Source organism: Dunckerocampus dactyliophorus, chromosome 6 (assembly GCF_027744805.1).
Source record: "Dunckerocampus dactyliophorus isolate RoL2022-P2 chromosome 6, RoL_Ddac_1.1, whole genome shotgun sequence".
NCBI classification, from domain to species: Eukaryota; Metazoa; Chordata; class Actinopteri; order Syngnathiformes; family Syngnathidae; genus Dunckerocampus; species Dunckerocampus dactyliophorus.
The window spans coordinates 27,332,951-27,356,790 of record NC_072824.1 but is presented as its reverse complement, the minus strand read 5'-3'; the positions used below and the strand labels follow the sequence as shown (position 1 = coordinate 27,356,790).

The window sequence follows — 23,840 nt, the reverse complement described above, 5'->3', positions numbered from 1 at the left end:
AGTGAGACCTGCTGTTCTTTGGATGTTGTTGTGGGGTCTTTTATGACCTCTTGGATGAGTCGTCATTGCGCTCTTTGGGTAATTTTGGTTGACCGGCCACTCCTGGGAAGGTTCACCACTGTTCCAGGTTTTCTCCATTTGTGGATAATAGCTCTCTCTGTGGTTCGCTGGAGTCCCAAAGCTTTAGAAATGGCTTTATAACCATTTCCACACTAATAGAGCTCACTTACTTAAAAAGTTTCATTTAATTTTGTGTTCAGTTGTGTCATTGACTAATATTTCAATTTGTCTGATGATCTAAAACATTTAAGTGTGACAAACATGCAAAAAAAGAAATCAGAAAGGGGCAAGCACTTTTTCACACCACTGTATGTGAGAGACGCTTGGATGTTGCTTGTCAGGTTCCAGAAGTCAATATGAGTGGGCCTGGAAAATCATGTGTTTCAGCCAAAATGGGAAACTTGAATGACAAGCCCATATGTTTGGTGTGTTTGGAGACATTATCAATTATGAAAGACTTCAACTTGAGGCGCAAATCCTAAAGATTTGTGGGAAAAGTACACCAGGGTTGCCCGTGACGCTGTTATTAATTATTCAGTTAATGCTTTGCTGAACACCTAATGCTAAATATCAGAGTACTGCATAGATTAGGTTAAATGTCCACGGATTTCATTTTGTTTACAAATGCCAGAATCTGTTATAGGAAAATAAATTTTGCACAACAAAATTAGTTTTGTGGCAAGTTAGAAGTGTTCTTGACTCATAAATTTAAAAAAGTGCGTGAATAATTACTGATTTCACTTCGTGTAATGATGAGTACTTGTGTACACTGGCACTTGTGTGAAGTTGGCCTCCCACCCCACGCAAAATTCTCTTAAAATAGTTGCAATCGTTTGTGCTGTCAAAATGGTTGTTTGAGCTGTTTTATTTTTTTTGTTTTTAGACATTGTTTTATAGGTCAATCAATGGTCACAATTTTTGATTTATTGAAAATTTAAGTGTTCGGCGATTACATCATCAGCCCCCCGACATGCTAGGAATGAAACCAAAATTGTAAAAAAAATGTCCTCTTTGTTTGTACTGTTTTGTGCTATAAAAATGACCGATTGTGCTTTGTTAGGTTTTTTTTTACTTATTATTACAAAGGTCAACCTAGGTTCAGCCAACCCCCCATTTTTTTCCGAAATTATAGTGTAGTAGTACTATTCAAGTATGTCCATCAATGTAGTCATCAGGCCCCTGACATGCTCAGAATGAAATCAAAATCATGTCATGTCAGTCTTCATTTGTGCTGTTCTGTGCTAGAAAAATTATCGATTGTGCTTTTGTGGTTGTATGGGGAAATTACAAGATTTCTCCAGCGATGACATCACATCCTCCACCAAGTTCCGGAAATGTTGTTGCGGCTTGTCTGATACGAGCGCTAACTTAGTTGTCCGGGTGGGAGAACTGATTGACCTATAAATTAATCTGTAATAACTCATAAACAAAAACAGCACTAGAAAAGCACTCTGACAGCGCAGACCTCCGCCATGCGCAATAGTTCCACCCCATGCTGTGATTTACACCATAAATATTAGTCTTACATTTATTTCATCTACATTAGATTAGATTGCTAATTTTAGCATGTTGGCAATGCTAACATGATAGAATGCTAACACCAAGAATAATAGTGGCAGGTGTTTATATGTGTCTAGCTATGAAAATGGCTAAAAATGCTACTATACTAATGTTAGCATGCTAGAAATGCTAACATGCTAACGATAGCATGCTAACGCCTAGAATGTCATTGCTAAGTGATTATACCCATGAAAATAGCTAAAAAATGCTAACATTAGCATGCTAACACCTAGCATGATAGCTCAATGTACCGGGAAGCCTAAATGTTCCAAATGAATTGAGAATTTTGACTTTGGAAGTAGTAAATGTGGAAGTATTTAGAACTCTTTAGATCAAAGTCATTTTGCAGTCCGAAAAATGGGAACGTCAAGAACAGTGGGAATTCTTGGTATGTGGAAAATGGCATGAATGTCCTTAATTAGTAGAATGCTTTGATGTTGGAACGGTCTGAATCAGTTGAGAAATGTGGAAGTTTGCTACAACTCTTTAGATCCAAGGCAATTTGCATTCTGGAAGAACAAATGTGGGAATTTTTGGGCATGAATGTCCTGACTTTGCTGAATGAGTTGATGTTGGAATGAGCTGAACCGGTTGAGAAATGTCGTAGTAGTAGGTAATTAGTTTTAGGGAAAAGGGGGAATTTGGGGAAATTTTGAATTTTGGATCACCCCCATAACTTCATCAGTTTTTCTATATCCAATTTCCGACAATTCCTGAAAATTTAATCCCAATGCATTCAGAACTTTTCAAGGTATTTTGAACAGAGACAAACAAACAGATAAACGCCGGCAAAACGCGCTTTTTAAAATAGAAATGACAATTTTAACGGAACAAAACAACACAAAACGCAGCACAAACAACTGCAACTATTTGAGTTATTTGAGTTTTTGCGTGGGGTGGAGGTCCAACTTCACGCAGGTTTCACTGGTGTGTGTTCCTGTGTTTTGTTTTGTTTTTTTACAGGATTTTCAGATTTTCAAACCTAAGCTTTTATGCTGCTGTGGGAAAGAAAACAGGGTTAAAAATTGAGTCTTCTTAATTTGAATTCACTAAATGAGTTCAGAGTATTTTTTTTGTTGTTGTTGTACGCAACTGGTCGCCTGGTCCTAGGACAGTAAAAATCGACTGAACCCCTTCATCACACATGTTGCCCATCACTGCTTCAGGCTGTAGTCAAACGCACCAATCCCAAACATGTGCAGTATCTATTAGTCTAGTGGCCATAACTTGAGGAAGTACAGTTCTCGAACTGTCTTTGCGTTTTAAACAAGTTTCAGGAGAAAAACGGGTGCCGCAAGAGGATTATGCCAGCCCTACCCCTACCAAAGGAGGTAAAACATTCATGATGCCTGCAGTTTTCACTTGCCTAGTCAGTCTGTGCTGCTATTTTAAGTGACTTCAAGTGCAATGAAAACACAACAATGCAGTGGAACCTTGGTTAGCCTCATTAATCCGTTCCAGAAGGTCCGACGCTAAATGAAAAGTACGATAACCACATTTATTTTTCCCCATCAGAAATAATGTAATTCCGGATGATTAATCGGTTACATCACAAGTCTCCAAAATGTTAACACAAAACATGTTTTTATAGTTTTACAATTCGAATTTTACATGCAGAAAACAATCCTAAATGCATATAAATGATGAATGAAAGGGATAAAGGCGTGATTTTTGACTAAGACACGATGTGGCAGCCAGATTTTTAATGTTTTGGTTAGAGTCAGACCTTCTGAGACGGATTAATGACGCTAACCAGAGCTGCACTGTATTTTTCACTTCATGGCTACCGCTTAAGCTCACAACTGTTTATCTTCGAGTGAGCCTATTGTGAGCACCTGATAGTGAAACGAGAATTACTCTACAGCAGATATTGACTTAGAGGAACACTAATTGTGAGTTGCCATAGTTGGAAAGCACTATACAGTACATCCCCACTAACACCTCAACAGACAGACTGTCAACCCACACGGTCCAGTATATGATAAAGGTGAATTTCTCACAAAACTAAGAGTCAAGTGACTGGTGCCTAATTAATTGGTTCCAGAATATGACTATATCTATAACCGATAATGACTGACATTGTTGTCTCAGTGGGGTGTCATCTGATAATTTCTCTGCGTCTGGTTCCACAAATTGGACAGCTCAAGCTATGAAATCTCAAGAGTATACTTTTTTTTTTTTTTTTTTTTACAAATTCAATAGGTCAGCATGAATCCATCAGGGTGACAGACCAAACTTAGTTATGCCTGACATTCAGATTGTAAATAAGATTGTCTCAGTACACAATTTGCACCATTCTGAAGGATATGCCGCACACCCCGTAAAGACTGATCTTTGCCGGTGACCTTTTTCTCTGCTGTCCAATGCCCCTCTGCCATTAGTGTTAACGCAGCAGGTACATGTTTAATCAGTACAAAGAAAGTAGTAAATATATTGTATTCGGGCCATACTGAAAATATTTTGAAAATACACCCATAAAGTATGAGAAAGTATGTGTGTGGACAGCATCATCGTCTTTGTACGGTCCTTTTTTAATGTAGAGAGGCACTGCTGATATACAGCAGCTGTGTGGTGAGTTTATGATGTTAGGTGTGGTTTGTATATCATGAGGTATATTGTATTTTTTAGCATTAGGTCGAGTTTGTTGTTTTTTTGTTTTTTTTATTAGTTCCATTTTCTTTGTAGAAACTGTAAGTCTGCCTTCGTGCATTTCCGTTGGCCCTCTGACCTCAACAACAGCATCCATGCTGTCAAACATGAAGGAAACATTCTGCTTTCGGGATGCTCTCTTTTCAGGGTACAGGAATAGTTCACCGCATAGGAGCTGATGAACGATGTTGGTACCACAGAATCTTTGATCAGAACCTACTGGCCTCAGCCAGGTCACCGAAACTGGATCGTGGTTGGGTATTCCAACGAGACAAAAGGAGACAGAAGCCTCAAAAACTTCAGGACTCGGGCTTTAGGAAAAAAAGTGGACCAAAATCCCTCCTGAGATGTGTGCAACCCCGGTAACCAAATACAAGAAACGTCTGACATCTGACATCTCCACCAAGTAGCCTACTAAGCCACATCTCGCTTGAGAATGAAATGAAAAAGTTATTTCCCTAAATTAAATGCAAATTCATTGAGAACCTTTATTTTTTAAAAATCTGTGCAAAATCAGCAGGGGATGAAATACTTATTTTCCGACTGAATATAATAAGTTAAATCACCCTGGGCTTTTCATTTGTTTATTTTCGGGTTTTACTTAATTTATCATAATCCCTGAATGGAAATTGAATTTACACTCTGCTGTATGTTCAAGTATTTGTTTGCACACCACACAGAGAAGTAAATCAAGCTCATGTCTGAGTGATGAGTCACACAAACAGCGACCCCGAGCTGCGTTTGGAGGTGTTCAGTGCCTTGCTCAAGGGTACCTCAGCCCCTAGTAGGACTCAAGCCCCGCCCCCTTTGGGCCTGCAGCCCAAGTCATTAATCGATGAGCACTGTTCATTATCACATTTAGCAATCTGTATTGTATATTTTTAGGGCAATCAGCTACAAGGTCATCGAGCCCCCTTTCCCCCACACTATAATGGACTGATCCATGATGATGGCGGTAATGCGCTGTTAAGTTTTTTTGCCAACCACCATTAAACGTCGAAGAGGAAGAAGTCGTGAGTTTGTGAGAAGCAAAGTGAAGAGCTACTTAAAATGAAGCGAATTTACCAGAGCGGATTTCGAGAGGATACCAAAAAATATATTGCCTCATTGTCGAAGGTCTCAAGATTCTTTACGGTGTCGGGGTTACCTGCTTTTTTGTGTGAAAAGAACATATGAAGACGGCCCCTGGCTATGTTCGCCTTAGGCCCCAAAATTGCTAAGTCCGCCACTGGGCGGGGCTACTAGTAAGTGGCTACACAGACAGAGTGCAAGCAGTTAGCAAGTTAGCAAGCAAACGTTAATATGAATGAAGGTACAAAAGCAATAGTTTCTAAGCCAAATCCCACAGCTCCAGTGTGGATGTGCAGCAGAGCCTTCGTCTCGACAGTCGACACTTACTGGGGCGTTTGATCGGCAAAGAAAATATAAAACAAAACAGCGTGCTGCAACCTTTCAGTATGGTTGAAAAGCCAATGTTTCAGGAAATGTTGCAAATGTTTGACAGACAGTACGAATTGCCTGGGAGAAAGTACATGCACATGTCACAAACAGCAATTCCCAAACTGTATAACTGACTGAAAGAAAATGTGTTGAAGAACAATCAGTAACACTGCATTTTAGTTCGCCACTACAGGTATATGGTCCAGTTCAAGTATGACACCCTACATTAGTTCAACAATACACTACATAACTGCGCGCGTGTGTGTAGGCAACTTCTGTGTCAAGCTAATGTAGCTCACACAGGTACACTATACTTGAGTAGTGGTTCAAATGTGGTTCAAATGTGAATCGCATTTTCCATGACAATGAAAAAAATGGTCTCAATAATTGTTGATAATATCCATTATCAACAATAATTTGTAGCACAATTATTGACAAGCAAAATTTGTTACCGTAACAGGCCTATCTGTCACGACTGTAAGTCGTGTCAGTCAATACATGCATCATGAAGAGGAAAAAATATAAATGGCACTGGACTATAAGTGGCATTTAGCCATATTTATCATGGAGAAAGTTTTTTTTTGTTGTTTAATAAATGTCAGAATGTTCTGGAAGATTACATTTTTAATACATCACGCCTGGGTATAAATGTATCAAACAGCCATATTTTAACATCAAAACTTTATTTTTGTATTTCACAATGAATGAAAACAGACAGAAAATCACGTGTGTGTATTTAGTTAGTCAGTGGCTGAAGCAGCAGCTACAATCTCCAAGCCAGACATAATGTGTGTCCTAATTAAACAACACTGCTGTCCACAATATCACATTTCGCAATCCACACAGGTATCATATCATATAGTGTAGTATTCTCCACTGGTCACTAGGTTTTCACAGGTCACACATTTTATATTCTCTAACTATGAAAATACTCAATTTCTAAATAAGGAATCCTACTTTGCGGAAATTCACTTATCACGGTTGGGTCTGGAACCAATTAACCGAGAGATTACTGTAGTAATTATTTACACTTCACTCTCTGTGACAATCAGAATCCTACATCTCTAGTTGTAAAGATCCAGGACAACCAGTCTTGCCTACCAAGGCATTTCATATTTAACACTACTAGTTCTGCTTTTCTTGCACATTCAAATGAAAGAATCAGGACAGACAGTTTTGTACTGTAGTTCCTCGAGGAGCATCTATCCACATTTCAAAACCAGAGCAAAAGAGCTGTTCAGTTCTGAGGACAAACACAAAAGGCAAAGCAAACATATTAGCAAATCAGTACTTTTGTTCGTCAGTTCGTTGGAGGATGGAATTTGATTCAAGGGCGTGTCAGCTGGTGCTATGTGATTGACTGTAATTGGTTTGTAACAGATGAAACTATGTGTGGAACACTGGCAGAATCAGGATATTGACTTATGTAAGCCAAGTTAGAGGACATGTTTTTACTGGGGAGCAAACTAAAAACTGGCTCATTATATTATACTATATACAGTGTGTCCTGTTATTTTCAATAGGGAGTTGTCTTGCAGGAAAATAATAAATTTTAAATGTGCTGCTGCTCTGTTATTTGTAAGCTAGAGCAGAGGTAAAAACACTCTAAGACTGTGTCTCAATCCACGCACTCCCGTACGTACATTGAGTACTTAAGTGTAAGCCTGCGACTAACGATTACTTGCTTAGTCAGTTCATCTGAAGCTTGTTATTGCGATTCGAGTTGGTTGGTTGGTTAATCGAATTGGTTAGGCCCTAGAGGGACCAAATCCATATGAACCAAACACAAACTGTTCCAAATCCAATTAATCTGTTCCAGGAAGCCAAAACCGTTTTTAAAATTGTACATGCATAAAACTAGAGCTGCAACAATTAATCAATTAATCAATGTTTAATCGATTAACCAATTAATCGACAACTGTTTTGGTAATCGATCAATCGTTTTTTTATTTCAATATGTAAATATCCTCTGATTTCAGCCTGATTGTTGAAGACACCATGTGGCAGCGAGATCAGCACGAACACCACCTTCGTGTTTTGCTATGAGTTATTTCTTGAAGTCAATCGTGTTTCTAACCCAAAGTCTCTGCTTTTCTTTTGATCACGTCAGCAAAATAACTCAAACTGCAGCCAAAGAAAGTTGCTGGTGCCAGCATTTTTAAAGAAGGTGAGAAACACTAAATATAACGGAACTGTGTTAGTTAGCAAAGAACTACGGAGTCAACCGTAGATGACATCATAGACAGACGACAGCTGACTTACGGTTCCCTTTTTCATATATTAGCAAGTTAGTTTTGTGATAAAATTACATTAAGAGCACAGCTGGACTCACACAGTGTATTCATTTAGGTGTAAATGTTCTACTTTAAATGATAATGAAAACAATGCTAACCAAAGTTCCGTTGTATAAGCATAAACTACCTACAAACATTTTCCAGGGCTTAATAAGAGACAGGACTTTCACATTCGACATCTTAATGGCAGTACCTACTAATAAACATTGTTGGTCTTCTCCTGTGACAGCAGGGTTCAAATAGACATATAGAGCGTTGTCGCCACTTATAGGAGTATTAATAGACAACACCCAATAATTTATTAATAAAGGTTAATACCCACCAGTTGAGAATATCTGACATAGTGTACAAAGTAGGATTGCGACAAGGTCTTGTGTCACAAGCTTTCTCTTTCAGGAAAACAAACATTCTCGTGGGCACGAGGCCTGAGACGATAATAAATTAATTCATTAATCACTCAATAAATGAAAGCGAACGCTATCATACTACATCTCCCGGCTGCAGCAGCTGAAAATATCAGCGCTTTACGGCACCGACATCTTCCCTTCTGCATGTTTTCCACTTGTCTGTTTGCATGTAACTCTCATCACTGTCGATATGTTTATGTCTTATGGTCATATCTCAATCACAGCATCCCATCTGTCACAACACAACACTCTTAGAGAATGCGCACAGTCTCACAGGCACACGCCAGAATGGAAACACAACTCTTCTTTGCAAGTTAATCAGCTCCACACATCTTACTCTGTATGCAGTGTGTATGTGTGTGTGTATGTATGTGTGTATGTGCGTAAGTACAAGGGGTTCACCACATTGTGTTATAGGTGACAAAGTAATAGAATCACATACTAACTATTTTATGACTATTTTATTCCTAATGAAGTTTCTTACCTGAAGTACAGCGCTGGTTGCACTGTTGTCATACTGAGCGATTGCAGCACGCTGCTTTCATCTTGTGCACTCATCTTTGACCAAGGTGAAGTGTTAAAAAATAGGTGCGCCGCACCTCGACGTCGGGACCAGGAGACGCGGGGTTTTACCGTGTACTGTACCATCCCAAGTAAGTACATGTCTGTGTATGCATACAGTATTTACTGTGTGCATATATTAGGGATGTCCCTCTTTTTCATGTCCGATACAGATACTGCAACATTATGTATCAACACCTGCCCCCTCTACCAGAATGTTATTGTCCTCATCTGTTGTTGTCTTTTTCTCTCTTACCTAATTCTCCAACCACATCTCAGAAGGCGCAGTTGTAACTCCCACTGTCCTTAGTCTCTATCGTCTCTTTCTGTCCGTCCCTTCTTAAACCATGTACTGTCCAATTGCATCAGAAAGGAGCGGGAGGAGTATAAAACTCACCTTTTCCACAGCAAATATGGGATAATAAAGCATGAAGGGTGTCTGTACTGCAAGCTAGCAGATAGTACAGGGTTTTTTTTTTTTAAACAGCTTTTCACGCTCACATTCACACCTACTGTGTAGGCAGTTTACAGTGTACTGTGGGAGCAAACCTGAGTAAAACCTGAGGAAGATGTGCTCACCACAGGGCTATCTACTACTTCAAAATTCTATAGCATCAATTTCTCATTGAACAATAAAGAAATCCTTCTTAAAATATTACACTATTACTCAGAAGGTGGGTACATCGTATCTATGAAAGTATACGTGTCGATGATGATTTGTGTTGAGTTTTACTGTGGGTTATTTTAAATGAAGCTGCATTCGAATTTAGTTTCTGTTTGTTGATATACAGTGAGACTTTAATTCAATTAATATTACAAAGGGAAATCTGGCATGGTGTACAATGCAGCTATTATTGAAATTCACTACAACTCTAACTTTCATCAAATCCCAGGGCTTATTTTATTCCATGCAACCGACACTCGTCCCACGTGCAAGGAGATTCAATCAGCCATTGTTGGTTGCTAATGTATAATGTATATGTATCATGCTACATCCTAACCTAATGTCTCACATCTTTGACTATTAGCTTACTGAGATACAGTATATTGTCGTAATCGACAGATTTACGGATGATGTGCCAATAAATGTGCTGTGGTTGAACTACAGTGCTAATCACCTGTTCATTTTTGCAACAGATTTCTAAAAACATCAAAGCGTTGTCAATTTGGGCAGGGCTGTCCCAAGTGTGGCCCGGGGCCCATTTACAGCTCTCGCAGCTTGTTTTTTTTTATTGGCCACCAGGACATTCCAATAATACAATTAAACAACATAAATTGAAATTAGATTAGGTAGAACATTATTGATTTCTTGGCCGTGTGCCCTCAGGGAAATTAAGGAAATGTTGATACTGATAAAACATATATAATGGAACCTCAATTTTCATTTTCGGAGGATTCTGTTTTTGACAAAAATTGTCACAAATATGTCTCAGTTATCATACACTGCCTTGGTTATCGTGTCAACTGCCCAAACAAAGCATCCACGCATTGGTGATGCTTTAATGGATGGTGGTTCTATAAGAAACTGAGACACTATCCACAGAATCTGGCCAAGGAAGCTTATAATCATGTTTACGCCGTGTGTGTACGCATTTTATTTGTTCATACAATGCGCACAGAACTCTGTATCTGTGTCCCTCCTTCCTCCTTTCAAGCACTGCACTTATGAGGCGTTCAAGCGCACAGCGTGTTTGTAAGTATTAGAGGAATCCGTGCTCTTTTTTTTTTTTAAGTTTAGGACGGCTGCAAAAAAAAGTTGCAGGTTCCAGAGTTTCGACAAACAAGGTGTGAAACACTACTGAATTCAAGGAAGAAGTTGTAGCAAAGTGGGAAGGCAACGTCTGGTACAACAGGACTGTACTGTCAAGGTTCTTAGTCAACGCAGGTTGGTTGGGGACTGATTTAAGTGAGACACATTGCAGCTAGTGAGGAGTGCCGGTGTGTGGAATGGTGACTGTACCTGCTGCTGGAGTTTTCAAAGTGAGCAAGTATACAGCTCTAACCGTCCACTCTTTAAAGTTCACTTTGTAACAGACTAGAATGAAAATGCGTCCGCGTGGCTCTTCCGTCGCCCGCCCCAACTCATCTGTGTTTGCTAGTCTTCAATAAATGGTAAAAATCATATCAAATGTTCATTCATCAATTTAATCAGTCGTTCATATGTATTTCTGTTGGTTTTCGACATGTAAAATTTGAATTTTTCTCTGTAAATACGTCTTTTGTGTTCATATTGTTGGGTGTATGGAATGGATTCATTGGATTTATATTATTTCTTCTGGGAAAAATGTATTCGGTTTTCGTACATTTCAGTTTTCATTTGACCTTTTTGACTGGATTAAGGATGAAAATCGAGGTTCCACTGTAATAATCATAATAATATTAATAATATGCTTTGTCATCTATAACAAAGCCAAGATGCAGCCTGTTTTTTTTTTTTTTTCCTGTGCATATCTAATTGTTTTTTTAACCTGTTAACAATATTGAAAATACCCATGCATCCTTTGATTTCTTTCTTTGGTTGAAAACGTCCGTACACCCCTTAAATAGAGGATCTTTGACGAGTGTTTATTGCTGTGTAGGATCCTGTCATGTAGATGAACCGGCGTACTCCGCGTACACATATTATGTTTTCATTTATACCAAGTCCGAATCCCGCTCTTTGGCTTTTTGAAAATGTGGCGCCCAGAATTTAATTGACTAAAACTGTCATTGGGCGTACTATTTCCGAAATGAATCAAAGGTGTACAACTCATTTTCCATGGACGCAATACTTAATGTGATTACACCAACTTTTTCTGAATGTTTAAAACATAGGCATAAAATATGTAAAACGAAGGCAGATTTAACTGAAGATGTGGCAGTTGGTGAGTTGCGTTTTTTCATGTTTTTTCTTTGTTTTTTGATCTTTTGCTGAACCTTTGACATTTATACACACCGTGACACCAAGTGTTTGGCAAGTGGTAGGCTAAGTGGACAGAATGAATGACTTACGCTGCTGTTGTGCCCAGACCAATGCACCATAGCTTGGTTGTGAGATGAATCCCCTGTCAAGGCGAAGGTGGAGCTGTTAAGTTTGAGCTCATCCTGGCTGGAGCCGCCGACTCTCCTCTCCTCTCCCCTCCAGCGCAGCTCGGAGCGCGTCTCTCTGCTTCCAGAAGCAGGGTGTCCGACTCTGCTATCGTCTCGGCTCCTTCTGGGACGCTTTCTACAGGCACCGACACTGCTGCTGCACTGTTGGATGTTTGAAAAGTGTCTCTCGCCGACGTGATCATCTGTATTCCGCGTATGTCTCAGCGCTTCTGCACGATGCGGCGCGCGTTCTGCGGGCAAAGATGCGCGACGGAGCCTCCGAGTTCCGGCACCTGCAGCCCAGGATCTCCCTGCCCCATCATTGTGTCCAAAAACTTCTTCTTTTAATCCTGAAGCACTTTCAAATTTCAACAGCAATTCCCGCGCAAGCCCCTGATTTCCAACCCAACATGATCTGCAGGTTATTTCAGTGTTGGCGCCTTGAAATATAAAGAATGTCATTAAAATTCCAAACCAAAGCGCGCCGTGCCACTTCGGACAAAATAGCAGCCTTCCCTCCATTGTTGGCGGCAGTGAATGATGCGCACTCTCACGCTGCCTTGTCGTGTTGTTGGAAGCGGAAGTGTTGCGTTAAGTTGTGGCGGCGCCCAACTGCAGTGTGGTAAAAAAAAAAAAAAAAAAAAAAGTGCATCGGAGACAAAGTGGTCCAAGTTGAAGGATTGGAAGCTTCACGCGCTTGGGGGGAGGAGCTGAGAATCCACTGATGAAGGAGGAGGATATGTCCCAACTGTCATTCTATAATATTGTCCACAATTATGCTCCCCAGGATGTTGTGTGTTTATTTAATCCTTTTTAAGAAACTACTAATTGCCTATTTGTCATCTGTCTCCATCACTAGTGTCCAACATCCGGCCCAAAGTCCTCTTGTGATCTGCAGCTCCTTTTTAGGGGCCGATGGCTAAATCGGGACTATTTCAATGGCGGAGCTAGAAATGTTTAATTGAGGTGGGCATGGTGAGACCTTTACTCACATAGGGGAGGCAATAAGTTGATACCTGAATTGTCTAGATGGCTAGTGGGGGTGGCCAGAGAGTGACCAGGGGTGGCCACAGCCACGGCAAAGTAATCATGGAAAACGTACCTACCGCTTGCAGTTCATGCAAGACGCGCTTTTATTGACAGCTCTCTTCTGTTGTGTTCTGCAGTGAAATGAGTCCAAGCGGAAACGGCGGTTAGGCTGAACTAATGTTCTGCACCACACGGACGCATTTGTCAAAATTGTCCCACAGCCGTGGGGGTGGCCGGAGAGTGACCACGGCCACCCCTGGCTACCCCGTAGCTCCGTGTTATGTTTCAAATTTGATTTCACTGCACTCTGTCTTTATAAAATATGCATATTTAGCAAATGTTATGTATGCTTTGCTTAAATCACGCATTTTAAGCATAAACATGGCTAAATAAAGTAAAAAATTGAAATATAAGGCATTCAGAAAACACATTCAAAGACGTGATGATATGCAGTATTTTACACTGGTCACTAGGTGTCAGTAATGTTGCTGGAATATTTGGTTAAGCACGAGCACCCCCTACCGTCTGACTGCACACTGAGTTGGATCATGGCGCCTGTCAGTTTGTGTTTGTCAGCATGTCGCCAATAAAATGATGTTCCAGAAACATTTATTATACACCATGACTGTCTACAGCAGAGATGTCCAAAGTGCGATGTGGGGGCCATTTGTACACATAAAGGTTTTTTTTTTAGCCTTTGTGGTGTGGCTCTAGTCAAACTCCAAGTCAGGTGATATTTATTGCCACAATCCCTATGTGCAAAAACAGCCAAAAAAAGTGCAAAAAAAATATTTACAAGTATATATATTTACAAATCATCGAGAAAAAAAAATCCATCAATGAGTACTTCACTAGGCCAGAAAGTCATCAACCATGTTACCTGCTGTGTAACTAACGTCATGTGACCAAAACTCCCAAATGTAAACACCCTGGAAGTGTTGATGCGGTTTGCACAGGGGAAACATGAGCGGCGAAGGTAACTGACGTGTATGCGTGTGTGATGTGTATGCAATACAGGACGGAATAGTCCAAGTGTCCTTGATGTATTTTATCGGAGGGAAGGAGGGGGAAAAGATGTTGCATGTGTTTGTAGTTTAATGAATGGCATGGCGACACGGTGGGGAAAACAAGTGAGCGGCGTGCGTGCGTGCGTGCGTGCGTGCATGTGACGGACATGCTCCGTCACAGCCTTCTTACAAAATACTTAAAATTTTCAAAGTGGCCCCCACATCCTTTTGATGCCCATGGTGAAATAAGTTGTGAATGTCTTGAATGTAAGTGTGACATCATTATTCTTGCTAATCAGGCAAGAAAATACGCAGAAATGTCACACGGGAGGCACTTGCAGTACCGCTGCATCCTGAAGGGGTCAGGCGTGCGTGAGCTGGAAGGTGCTTGTCACTGACGTCCTTCCACAGAGTCGCTGTCGCTCCCACTACGCCGCGTTTCTCATCTCCCCCAGTGAGCACATGGGAGACATGTTTATCTTTGTTAATGTGATCAGCTTCCACAGCAAAACATCTGTGGGCCTGTCAGTTAGGTGGAGCAACGTTCCCATTAGGGAGTGTAGTGGTAGTACAAGTAGTACAACTACTACTACTGCTGATACTGGCACTGCTACTACAATTTTAATATATTGAATCATATTTAAAGCCACAATGCTTCTAATGTGTCACTCTGCGTACTGAATTTTTATGTGCTGTGGTGATCTCGCATCAGCAAAGAGAAGTTCAGGGGCCCTTCAGCTGCTTCATAGGAAATTGCTCTTTATTTAGGCAGGCAATAGACAGGACAGATCTTGCTATGCGCTTGGCACACAAAAGGAATGAAAGGGGGGAACTACAAAGAACACTAACCATGGACATGGTGTCAGACAAAGATAAAAGAGATAAGCACTGCACAAAACCTACCCCAAAAAACAAGTAGACACACATAGGGCAACTACTAATACTACTGTATATGTAATAACAAACTACTTACATAACTCTAAACATAATATTTCCAACAATTTACAAAGCAGCAGGAAGTGCTTCATGTAACGCTACAGTGTACAGTTTCTTATGGTCTATATAAACAAATGGTCTTTTCCATGTTATTCTACTTTGATAGAGGTTAAAGTTGATATGGGACTTGTTGGGCACATTTGTTTGTATTTCTTCCAGACAGTTTTTCCCCCAGTTGGTTATCGGGAGTGGAAAACGTGAGTTTGTAAATATTGCAATATTTGACACAGTGATTGATATTTTCCTCTTTGTTATTCCTCAGTTGCTGGTGGATATCTCAGACCTGGACTCAGCACCTACTGTACAGCATCAAATGTGAGCTTCCATTCACAATGCTTAAAAAGTGATGGAGGTGCCTAACGTACTGTGTCTAACTTTAGACCAATGTGAGTCTTGGGCAGGAAAGACTTGAACTTTTGACAGAAGTGAAGGAAAGGCACCATCGCCCGGTTATTGCTGACAAAATGGCACACGTTTGCGTATAGGTGGCAGGAGGAGGTGAACCCTGAGCCGAGGATCAACATTTTAAAGATAGATGGCCTGCCCTTTTTCATCAGCACGAGGTATTATTATTATGAAATACAATTCGTTTATACAGTATATCATTTTTGTGTCCTTGTCTCAATTTTTCTCTGCAGTCTATCATTATCTATCTTCCAAATAAACATTCATGTTCCTTGTATCTGCATAGAGGTCAAAAACTCAGCAAAAAATAGAGCGAACCACATAAATCCTGAAAAAAGCTCTTCAAATGATTACTTCATTTGATGAAGCCAATGTTGGGGCACTGAAAAATTTCTGGCCCACGCACATTTGCAAACACACCTTTTGGTTGATAGCGGCCATGTTTTTGGAACAATCTTACTCACATTTTACAGATAGGTGCTTGTCAGTCCCCTAAAGGTGTACAGTGGGACCTTGGTTAGTGCCATCAATCCATTCTCGATGTAGTGATGAAATGTAGTTTTACAAATAATAGAGTTTTGCATGCATAAAACAATTCTGAATGTATATCAATGATGAATGAAAGAGATTGTTGAACACTGAAGGTTACTTTTACCTTCATTGAAAACAGGACTGTTCCCAAAGACACAAAAAAACATGGACTCCACCTTCGTGTTTTGTCATGAGTTGTTTCTTGAATTCACTAGTCCTTCTCACCATCTTTATCAACTTTTAACAACTTTTTTTGGCGCCATTGTGGGTTATTTTGCATCCGTGACCAATAAGAAAAGCAGAGACTTGTGGCGTAACTGTGGTATTTCGCAAAGAACAACAGACTCAGACAGGCGACGGAGCTGGAGCTCCACTTCTCCCGGTTCCGGTTTCCATGTTTCTAACAAGGACGTCTTGTGGTCAAAATATATTACTAAAGGAGTGCATTATTAATGAGCGCCACATTGTACGCTAACTGGTAAATGTACACAAACATAAGCCACATTTTTGCCTAATTTTTTGCCGGAAACTGAAAAACACGCAAGCTGAGGTTCCACTGTACATCAGCGCACTTGAGTATGTACACTGTGTATTCTCTGCAGTTCTTACCGTTTTTACAGTGTAATGATGTCCCAAATCAATTAGTCGCACTTACCAGACATGACAATCGCAATATTTAACCTCTCCGTCTTCTCTCCTTTTTAATGGTGAATTGGACCCACTCTACAAAGCACGATCGCCAACATTTCGATCGCCCGATAATATATCTGCCACTTTTTTACCACTTTCTGATGTGTACAATAATTAAAAATGAAATTGTTGTTACGTTTTCTGGCTTGCATGTACCTCTTGCTTCAAATGAGGCAGAGACAGTCCCTCATTTTCCACTAAGTTGCCAAGATGGTGCTATTGACGGTGATGAGTGTCATCCGGGTACAGACAGCACGCGGCATTTTGCCGTACTTCTCAGTGTAAACGCACTTATGTTTCGAACACACGAAGCTGATACAGCCACAGTGTTTGTAACCCACACTGAACTGTGAGAAATGTCACGTCAAACCAACTTATGGGGCCAAACTTTGGGGTTTAATGAATGGAATGCAGGGAATAAAGTAGGGCTGCAAACTTTGTACAGTGGTTTAAGAGCAAAAGGGGTCGCTTCCTCAAGCAAATCCATCCAGTATTTGGGGTATCCTCATTTTCGCACATCACTGTAGAAGGAGTTCGTCTCTTTGACGCTGGCCTCACAGCTTTCTGCCTAATGGCTTGTGGTGCTTCTGGTGATTGTTGCTGGGCTTTTGCTTGCACAAAGTATGTATAAATGGATATATAAATGGTGACAGACTTCCACAGCAGCTGCTTGCTTTCTAGTTCACGGCAAAACATGTTGATATGTTGTCATCGGGGAATTCAATGGGAGGATTGTGTCTCAGGATTTGATGAATGTTACCCCAGGGAAAAAATATTTCAAATACATCAAATGAAGTTCCTTCATATAAATGGCATCATAGACAAATGCCATGTGCCGTATGTCCTCTTGAGGTATTTCTAACACATGTTCATCACATGTTGATGATGTAGACTGGAGATAAAAGTGTGATTTGTCAGTATTTGTGTGTAATGAGGTTTGTGACCGGTGAGGCACTGACTCATTTGGAGTTTTGTATGTTATACAGGTTGCTCATTAAGAGGATGACAGGAAAAAGAAAAGAATAATTCTCTTTTGTTGTTTGTTTTCAAATACTTTCAAGTGACATATGTTGTTGTATTTATAAATTGAATAAGATTTGTGTTTTTACATGTAGTACATGCACACCATCCTTCTCCAGGAAAACTCCGATACTTTTTTGTAAACATCTTCTGTTGAGCTTGGATGTGTAATCCTCCATCTTAACAGTCAAATTCATTCAGCAGAACATAAACGTATCTCATGATCTGCTGCTCACCAACTGGTGCTGCTGTGGTATTTTCCTCTCTATGGAAGGACAGCCTTCGGGCTCACGCACACCCCCGCCCTGCAGCACCTACGTGCATGACATTTCTGTGTATTTTATTGTCAGATTAGAACGAATAATGACGTCACACTTACATTAAAGACATTATACCAGCTGTAGAAAGCCATGGTGCATAATAAATGTTTCTGCAACATGATATTAATGGCAACGTGCTGACAAACACAAACGGGCAGCCTAAATGATCCAACTCAACTCATGAAGTAGGCAGGGCTTGCACACAAAGTCGAGAAGAGATGCTCGCGTCAGCCTCATCTCGGGGGTTTTGCCCTGTATTTGATCATGAAATGTGCAAATATTTTAGAAAATGTTAAACAATTTGAGTCATACAAAAAATACATTTACAGTACAGTTCATGAGACAAATATTACTTTATGTTTTTATGTTTTTTCATTTGTCATCATGACAGGTGACGCTCCGCCTCCCCTGTCGCCTCTGCCTGCACATCAGTGAAACACAGTCTCAGAGAAGCTATTCACAATTAGCAGTCATGGCTGAGCAGGAAGAGGGCGGGATATAATATAACGAAACACTGGCACCTCCATTGCAGTCCCAAACCATGACAGTCAGCACCTTTAACACCTCTTGGACTTGATCACGTTTTGTGTATTCCCCATGTACTTGTAGACACATTTTGTTCAAGTTCAGTAGTAATTAATCACATGAAACAGCAATGACTTTTAGGATTTGTAAGGAGTGTAAAGCGGTAATGAATGAATCAAGATTAACAGTAAATTATTCACACACTTTGAAAGAAAGGCTTAAAACTTCAACAAACACAGAAGAGGACAATATTAATACTTTATGCATACATCTCATTAAGTCAAATATTTTAATGAAAAAGTTAACTTTTCTGCAGCTGTCTTTTTAAAAATCTTTATATTTATATATTCTGGAGTGCCCCGATAATTTCTTTCAAGAAACCTGATTTTAAGGAGACATACTTACTTAGATGAACGACGCTGCAATGAACACTTGGTTCAGCTGCACACAAATCAGTCTGTCATGTGCGTGTGCGTGTGCATGTGTGTGTGCGCGCGTGTGTGTGTGTGTGTGTCTGCAGGTGCTTGAACCAGTTTGTATTCAGTTAAAGTCGATTACAGCATCCTGTTCCTGCCTGGACTCTTCATTCATTCACAGGCAATCAATCTCCTGTCGATGGTAGAAATAAGTCAGAATCGGGCAGAAGGCGACCTGGTCTGAGGTGTCGAGTAACATTGCTGAATGCAAATGTGAGCACAAACAACATGCTTCCCAGCCACTCAGTTGCTAAGCTTTAAGAGCTTTAATTCTTTCAGTTCCTTCTTTTGGCTGTATCAAATATTTTGCCTTTATGGAGATAATAAAGCTGGCTTTTTATTGACACCGAAATCCAGCCTGCAGTCATGAGGAATGCATCCTGCAACATGTCCACACAGCCAACTGTCGTTTGACACCCCTGCACAACCTGAAGCTCCAAGGAAAAAGCACCTTATAGATCATGATGGCGCCCCGTCCAAGGAGCCTTGCCTATGCAGCTCAACAATCCGCAAAGAAAGGAAGCTATTTTGCCTTTGCCATCAAGAGATCATGACAGTGTGAATATTGGCATTGAATCCACATTTTTGCCCAAATTTTGACTTTTAAAGGCTGTGGTCTTAAACTTTTGATCAACTGATGATCAGCCTGATTTCACTTTGGTAGTTTGCAATAAATTGCTTACTCAATTTTTTTGTTTTTTTTGCCTTGCTCCTAGTTCTTCTTTTTGCATTTTGAAGCTCTACTTAGAACCACCTTAAGGTCCAACAGTGCAAAATGTCAATTCTTGCAATTTTTCAACTGGTTTTCAAATTTTGATCAGGAGTGTACTAATTCAACAGTATATTTGCAGACTTGCCAACCTTGCATTGGGTGTACGGATAAAATGATTCAGCTGTCCATTTTGGAACCAGTATCCTGTTCAGGGTCAATGCTGACACTGAGAAAACCCAACGCAAGCACGGGGGGGAGGGGGAACATATGGTACACATGCTCCATTGTGCTGCAAGATGAAATGATATTCATCAGTGAGACGCATACTGTGTTTTCATCTGCGTGTTTTCACATTTCTCTGTGAACCTCCTGTCTACATGCTTTAGATCAGTGGCTCTCCACTGGTTTGGCTGCGGGAGCCACCGTCAACCCCACAATGACAAGTGACCAACCAAATTGCGGACGTTTTTAAAATCAAACTTCTCAAATACCTTATATATAAATAAATATATATATTTGCAAGGCAATGTGAGCTGCAGCAGTTAGAGGGATGACTGTCCTCTCTTTATAGCGTGCTCTCCCTCTCAATGTCCTTCACCTCCTGCTCAAGCTTGACAAAATATGTCAAGTACCTCGTGGCGGTGTGGCAAGCAAATAGCGCAGATAAGAACGCAAGGTGCATTCACGAACATCGGGTCATGATGTTATTGATTCTTTTGCCCAGGCAAAGACCCCGCGACCCTCCCTGAAAATGGGAAGTGGGTGGCAGCCAACCAGTTGCGAATCACTGCTCTAGATGTAATTCCATCGTTGGTCAAACGTGTGCCTCTGAAACGCTAGCGGACATTTCAGCTTAGCTGTGTGAGTTTCGCAATAAGAAAGAGAATGCTACCCGCCAGTAGTTCTTACTTACGTCCTGTTTTCCCAGAACATCTTGTTTTTTTCACGTGCTGTCCTAGTTGTCCTGTTTGGGGTTTTTATTATAAAGCAATGAAAATGTCCTGTTTTTTTTCATTGTTTATCCTTAAATTGAATGGAGGGCACCTAAGGTTCCTGTCACTTTTGTGGCGGTTTTTGAATGTTCTTCCTTTGGAAATTGTGTGTCTCATTCTAGATAGTATTTTGTAATATTACAATTTTCTTTCCGGACAGAGGAAGCATACTTACATACTAAATTACTTTGCGCTTCGAATTGCATGGCTTCACTCTCACAGTTTTTAAAATATATTTAAAAAATTATTGCTGTTTTGTGATTGAATAGAGCCTATTATCAGTATAAGAAATGCATATTTAAGCGAAATGTATTTATTTTTTGCCTAAATAAAGCATTTTCAAGATGAAATGAAGATGAAATGAAGTAAAATACAAATAAGACATTCAAAAGATGCATTCAAAGACGTTGTGCTGATATGTAATATCCTACCTTGGTCACTCAGTGTCAGTAATGTTACTGCAATGCATACCCGGCCACCGGAACAACAGGGTTTTTTTGCGGGGTTCAATGATCCCACAAGAGGCACAATAATCCCTAACATGGGCTACTGTTGGGGCCGTAACCCACGCCAAGCTAAAACTCAACTTTCAACCCCCAACGTCACTTCCTGTACAACCCTCACTCATCGCCCCAAGGACCAGAACACATTTACAGCACACGAGTGCAAGTCTTATTTATGTCTTATATTCTCTTATTATGTCTACTACATTGGGTAATAGGAGTGTAAAGGTGACTTTAGGGTTGTTATTTAATATCTACAGTGCTCTAATTATGTTTAAAAAATACATTTAGAAGGTTGTAAACAGGTTTTCTGTTTTCTATGAAAATATTCCAACCATGTTCTGTTCTATCTTGTTGTCAATGCTATGTCTAATCACTACCACACTTATCACTAACTCTTCATTTCCGTGAGTTCACTGTCGTTATGTTCTGTCAATTTATATATCGATTATTATGTTTTATTTACTACCTAACCTAACCTTGACAATTATATTACCACATTGCTACATTACCTCATCATTTTCCTATGTAATAACTGGTAAAGACCACAAATGAAATACAGGAAGTGAATAAATGAATTGCAATTGATGTGAAACAGATGGGGGCAAGGATTAAATAAGCTTTGAAAATGCAAATTGTACTTTGTGATGTGTTTCACTGTAACTTGTGGTCATGTTCAGTTAAATTAACCCATTTCATAACCCATTACCATTTCATTTATAAGTAAGGAATCCTACTTTGCGGAAATTAAATTATCATGGTCGGATCTGGAACCAATTAACCGCAATAAACGAGGAATTACTGTATTGAATTTAGAAGGCATACATTATGTTAGTAAACTTTGAGTATCTCATTGCCATGTTGTGTGGCCTGGTTTTCAATAATCAAAATAGCAGCAGGTCGTCCACAAACCGGAAGGTTGGCGGTTCAATACGCGCTCCCTCCACCCAGTCACTGTTGTGTCTTTGTGTCACCTACCGTGCTCCTGAAGCCAAAACCAGCGCCAAAATTGTAACGCTTCACAGGTGGGCCATATTGAATGGACAGCACATGGCCTCCATACACTCTGCCCCGGGGCGTTACCATTGTCTCTCGAGACAGAAGGATGCCTACTGCTGTTACTGTTATAAGCCGGCTGGCCAAATGGGTAACATTTGCAGTCAGTAACACTTTAATGGCAGTTTGAAGAGTTGCTTCTAAGCTTGACTTTGTTTTGTTTTTTTTATTCATGCAGGAAGATAATCAAACCAAGTTTGACACCCAAGACTCGGAATCTACGGTTGTCACATGGAACAAAACAAAAGCCAATTGGGAAGCAAGCTGACTGAAGGAGACGTAAGCAAAGTAGACAAATAATGGTAACGGGCAGTGTGAGCTGAGTGGAGTGAGATGATGGACTTCAGGAATTAGGATCAACATCCATTTAATAGGCTAACCTTTGGCAATCAATTTGAACCACCCAGATGTAGAGCATACGGGGCATAACCGAAAAACAAAGATCATGGACATCGCTGCTCCATGCTGTGAGACTTGTTCAATGCAATTACAAATAACATATACAGTCTTTATTCACAGCGTACAACACACATGGCTAGGGGAGCAAACAGCTGGTTTTTGTTTTGTTATTGATACCAATCCAATCAGCACAAAGCAAGACAGAATGTTACCAGGAAAAAGACAAAAACTTATATGAAAACCAGGCCCAAAACAATTAAAAAATAATATATATATTTAAAAAATCCACCTACAAAAATAGAACAGTGGTTCGTTAGAATTCCATTTACAATTCATGAAGACAATTTCAGGCAGTGGCCTAAAGTGACTGAGAAGAACTGCAGCTCATCCCTGTATTGTCATGGCATTTGAAAGGCAGACAATCCTTTTGGGATGTAAATGAAAATCCAAATGTGAGATTTGAATTGAGTTATCGTGCCATCTGGAACTCGAGTCCTGACAACGTATTTTCGACCAGTGGTTCTCAACTGGTGACAACCGGTGACCCAAATTGCGGAAGATTTTGTACTCTTATCTAATATTCAATTAGAAGATGGTACAGTTTGAACTAAGGTTGTGCAAAATAACACAGTGTGGCAAGTTTAATGAACATTTCACGGGCAATAGCTTTTTTTATACACATACTCAAAATTATTTGAAGAAAACGTGTCTGTAAACATTTTTAGTGCATCTGAGGAGTCCCGTTGCTCTGATTCAACTCTTCAATAAAACAAAAGTGCAATTAAAAAAGATTTAAGTACACAAATAATACTTTTCTTTTGATTAACTGGCTCTTTTGATGACCTAAAATAGGCAATAACAAAACTACAAATGTAATAATAACATGATAGGGTGATAATATGATAACGTTGATGTTAGAACGGGTACCGTTGATGTTAGAACCGGCACTGATATAAACACAGACATCGTCACCGTAAGTCTGCCTCCTGCCTCCTCCCGTCTGCATGTTAGCTGTTGTAGCTCAATGGCCGAGGCCAGGATGTCGTCGTTAAGCCATGTTTCCAAACATTCTCTCACAGTCCGTTGGGTGCATCTCAAAAGGCGTACATTGTCATTATGTTGTCGGGGGAGCGAACACT

General features: G+C 40.1%; 1 protein-coding gene across 6 annotated transcripts in view; it reads right to left on the bottom strand.

The window, feature by feature from the left end:
• Positions 1–12,650, bottom strand: part of LOC129182357 (VPS10 domain-containing receptor SorCS1-like) — a 161,899-nt gene extending 149,249 nt beyond the window's left edge. For all 6 annotated transcript variants that reach the window (XR_008570630.1, XR_008570629.1, XM_054778357.1 and 3 more), the window contains exon 1: positions 11,963–12,650. Coding sequence is in view for 4 of the 6 variants with exons in the window: in XM_054778357.1 (XP_054634332.1) it covers positions 11,963–12,562 (600 nt within the window). In the remaining 2 variants the exon portion in view is untranslated. The remainder of the gene's footprint in view (positions 1–11,962) is intronic.
• Positions 12,651–23,840: the final 11,190 nt, after the last annotated feature.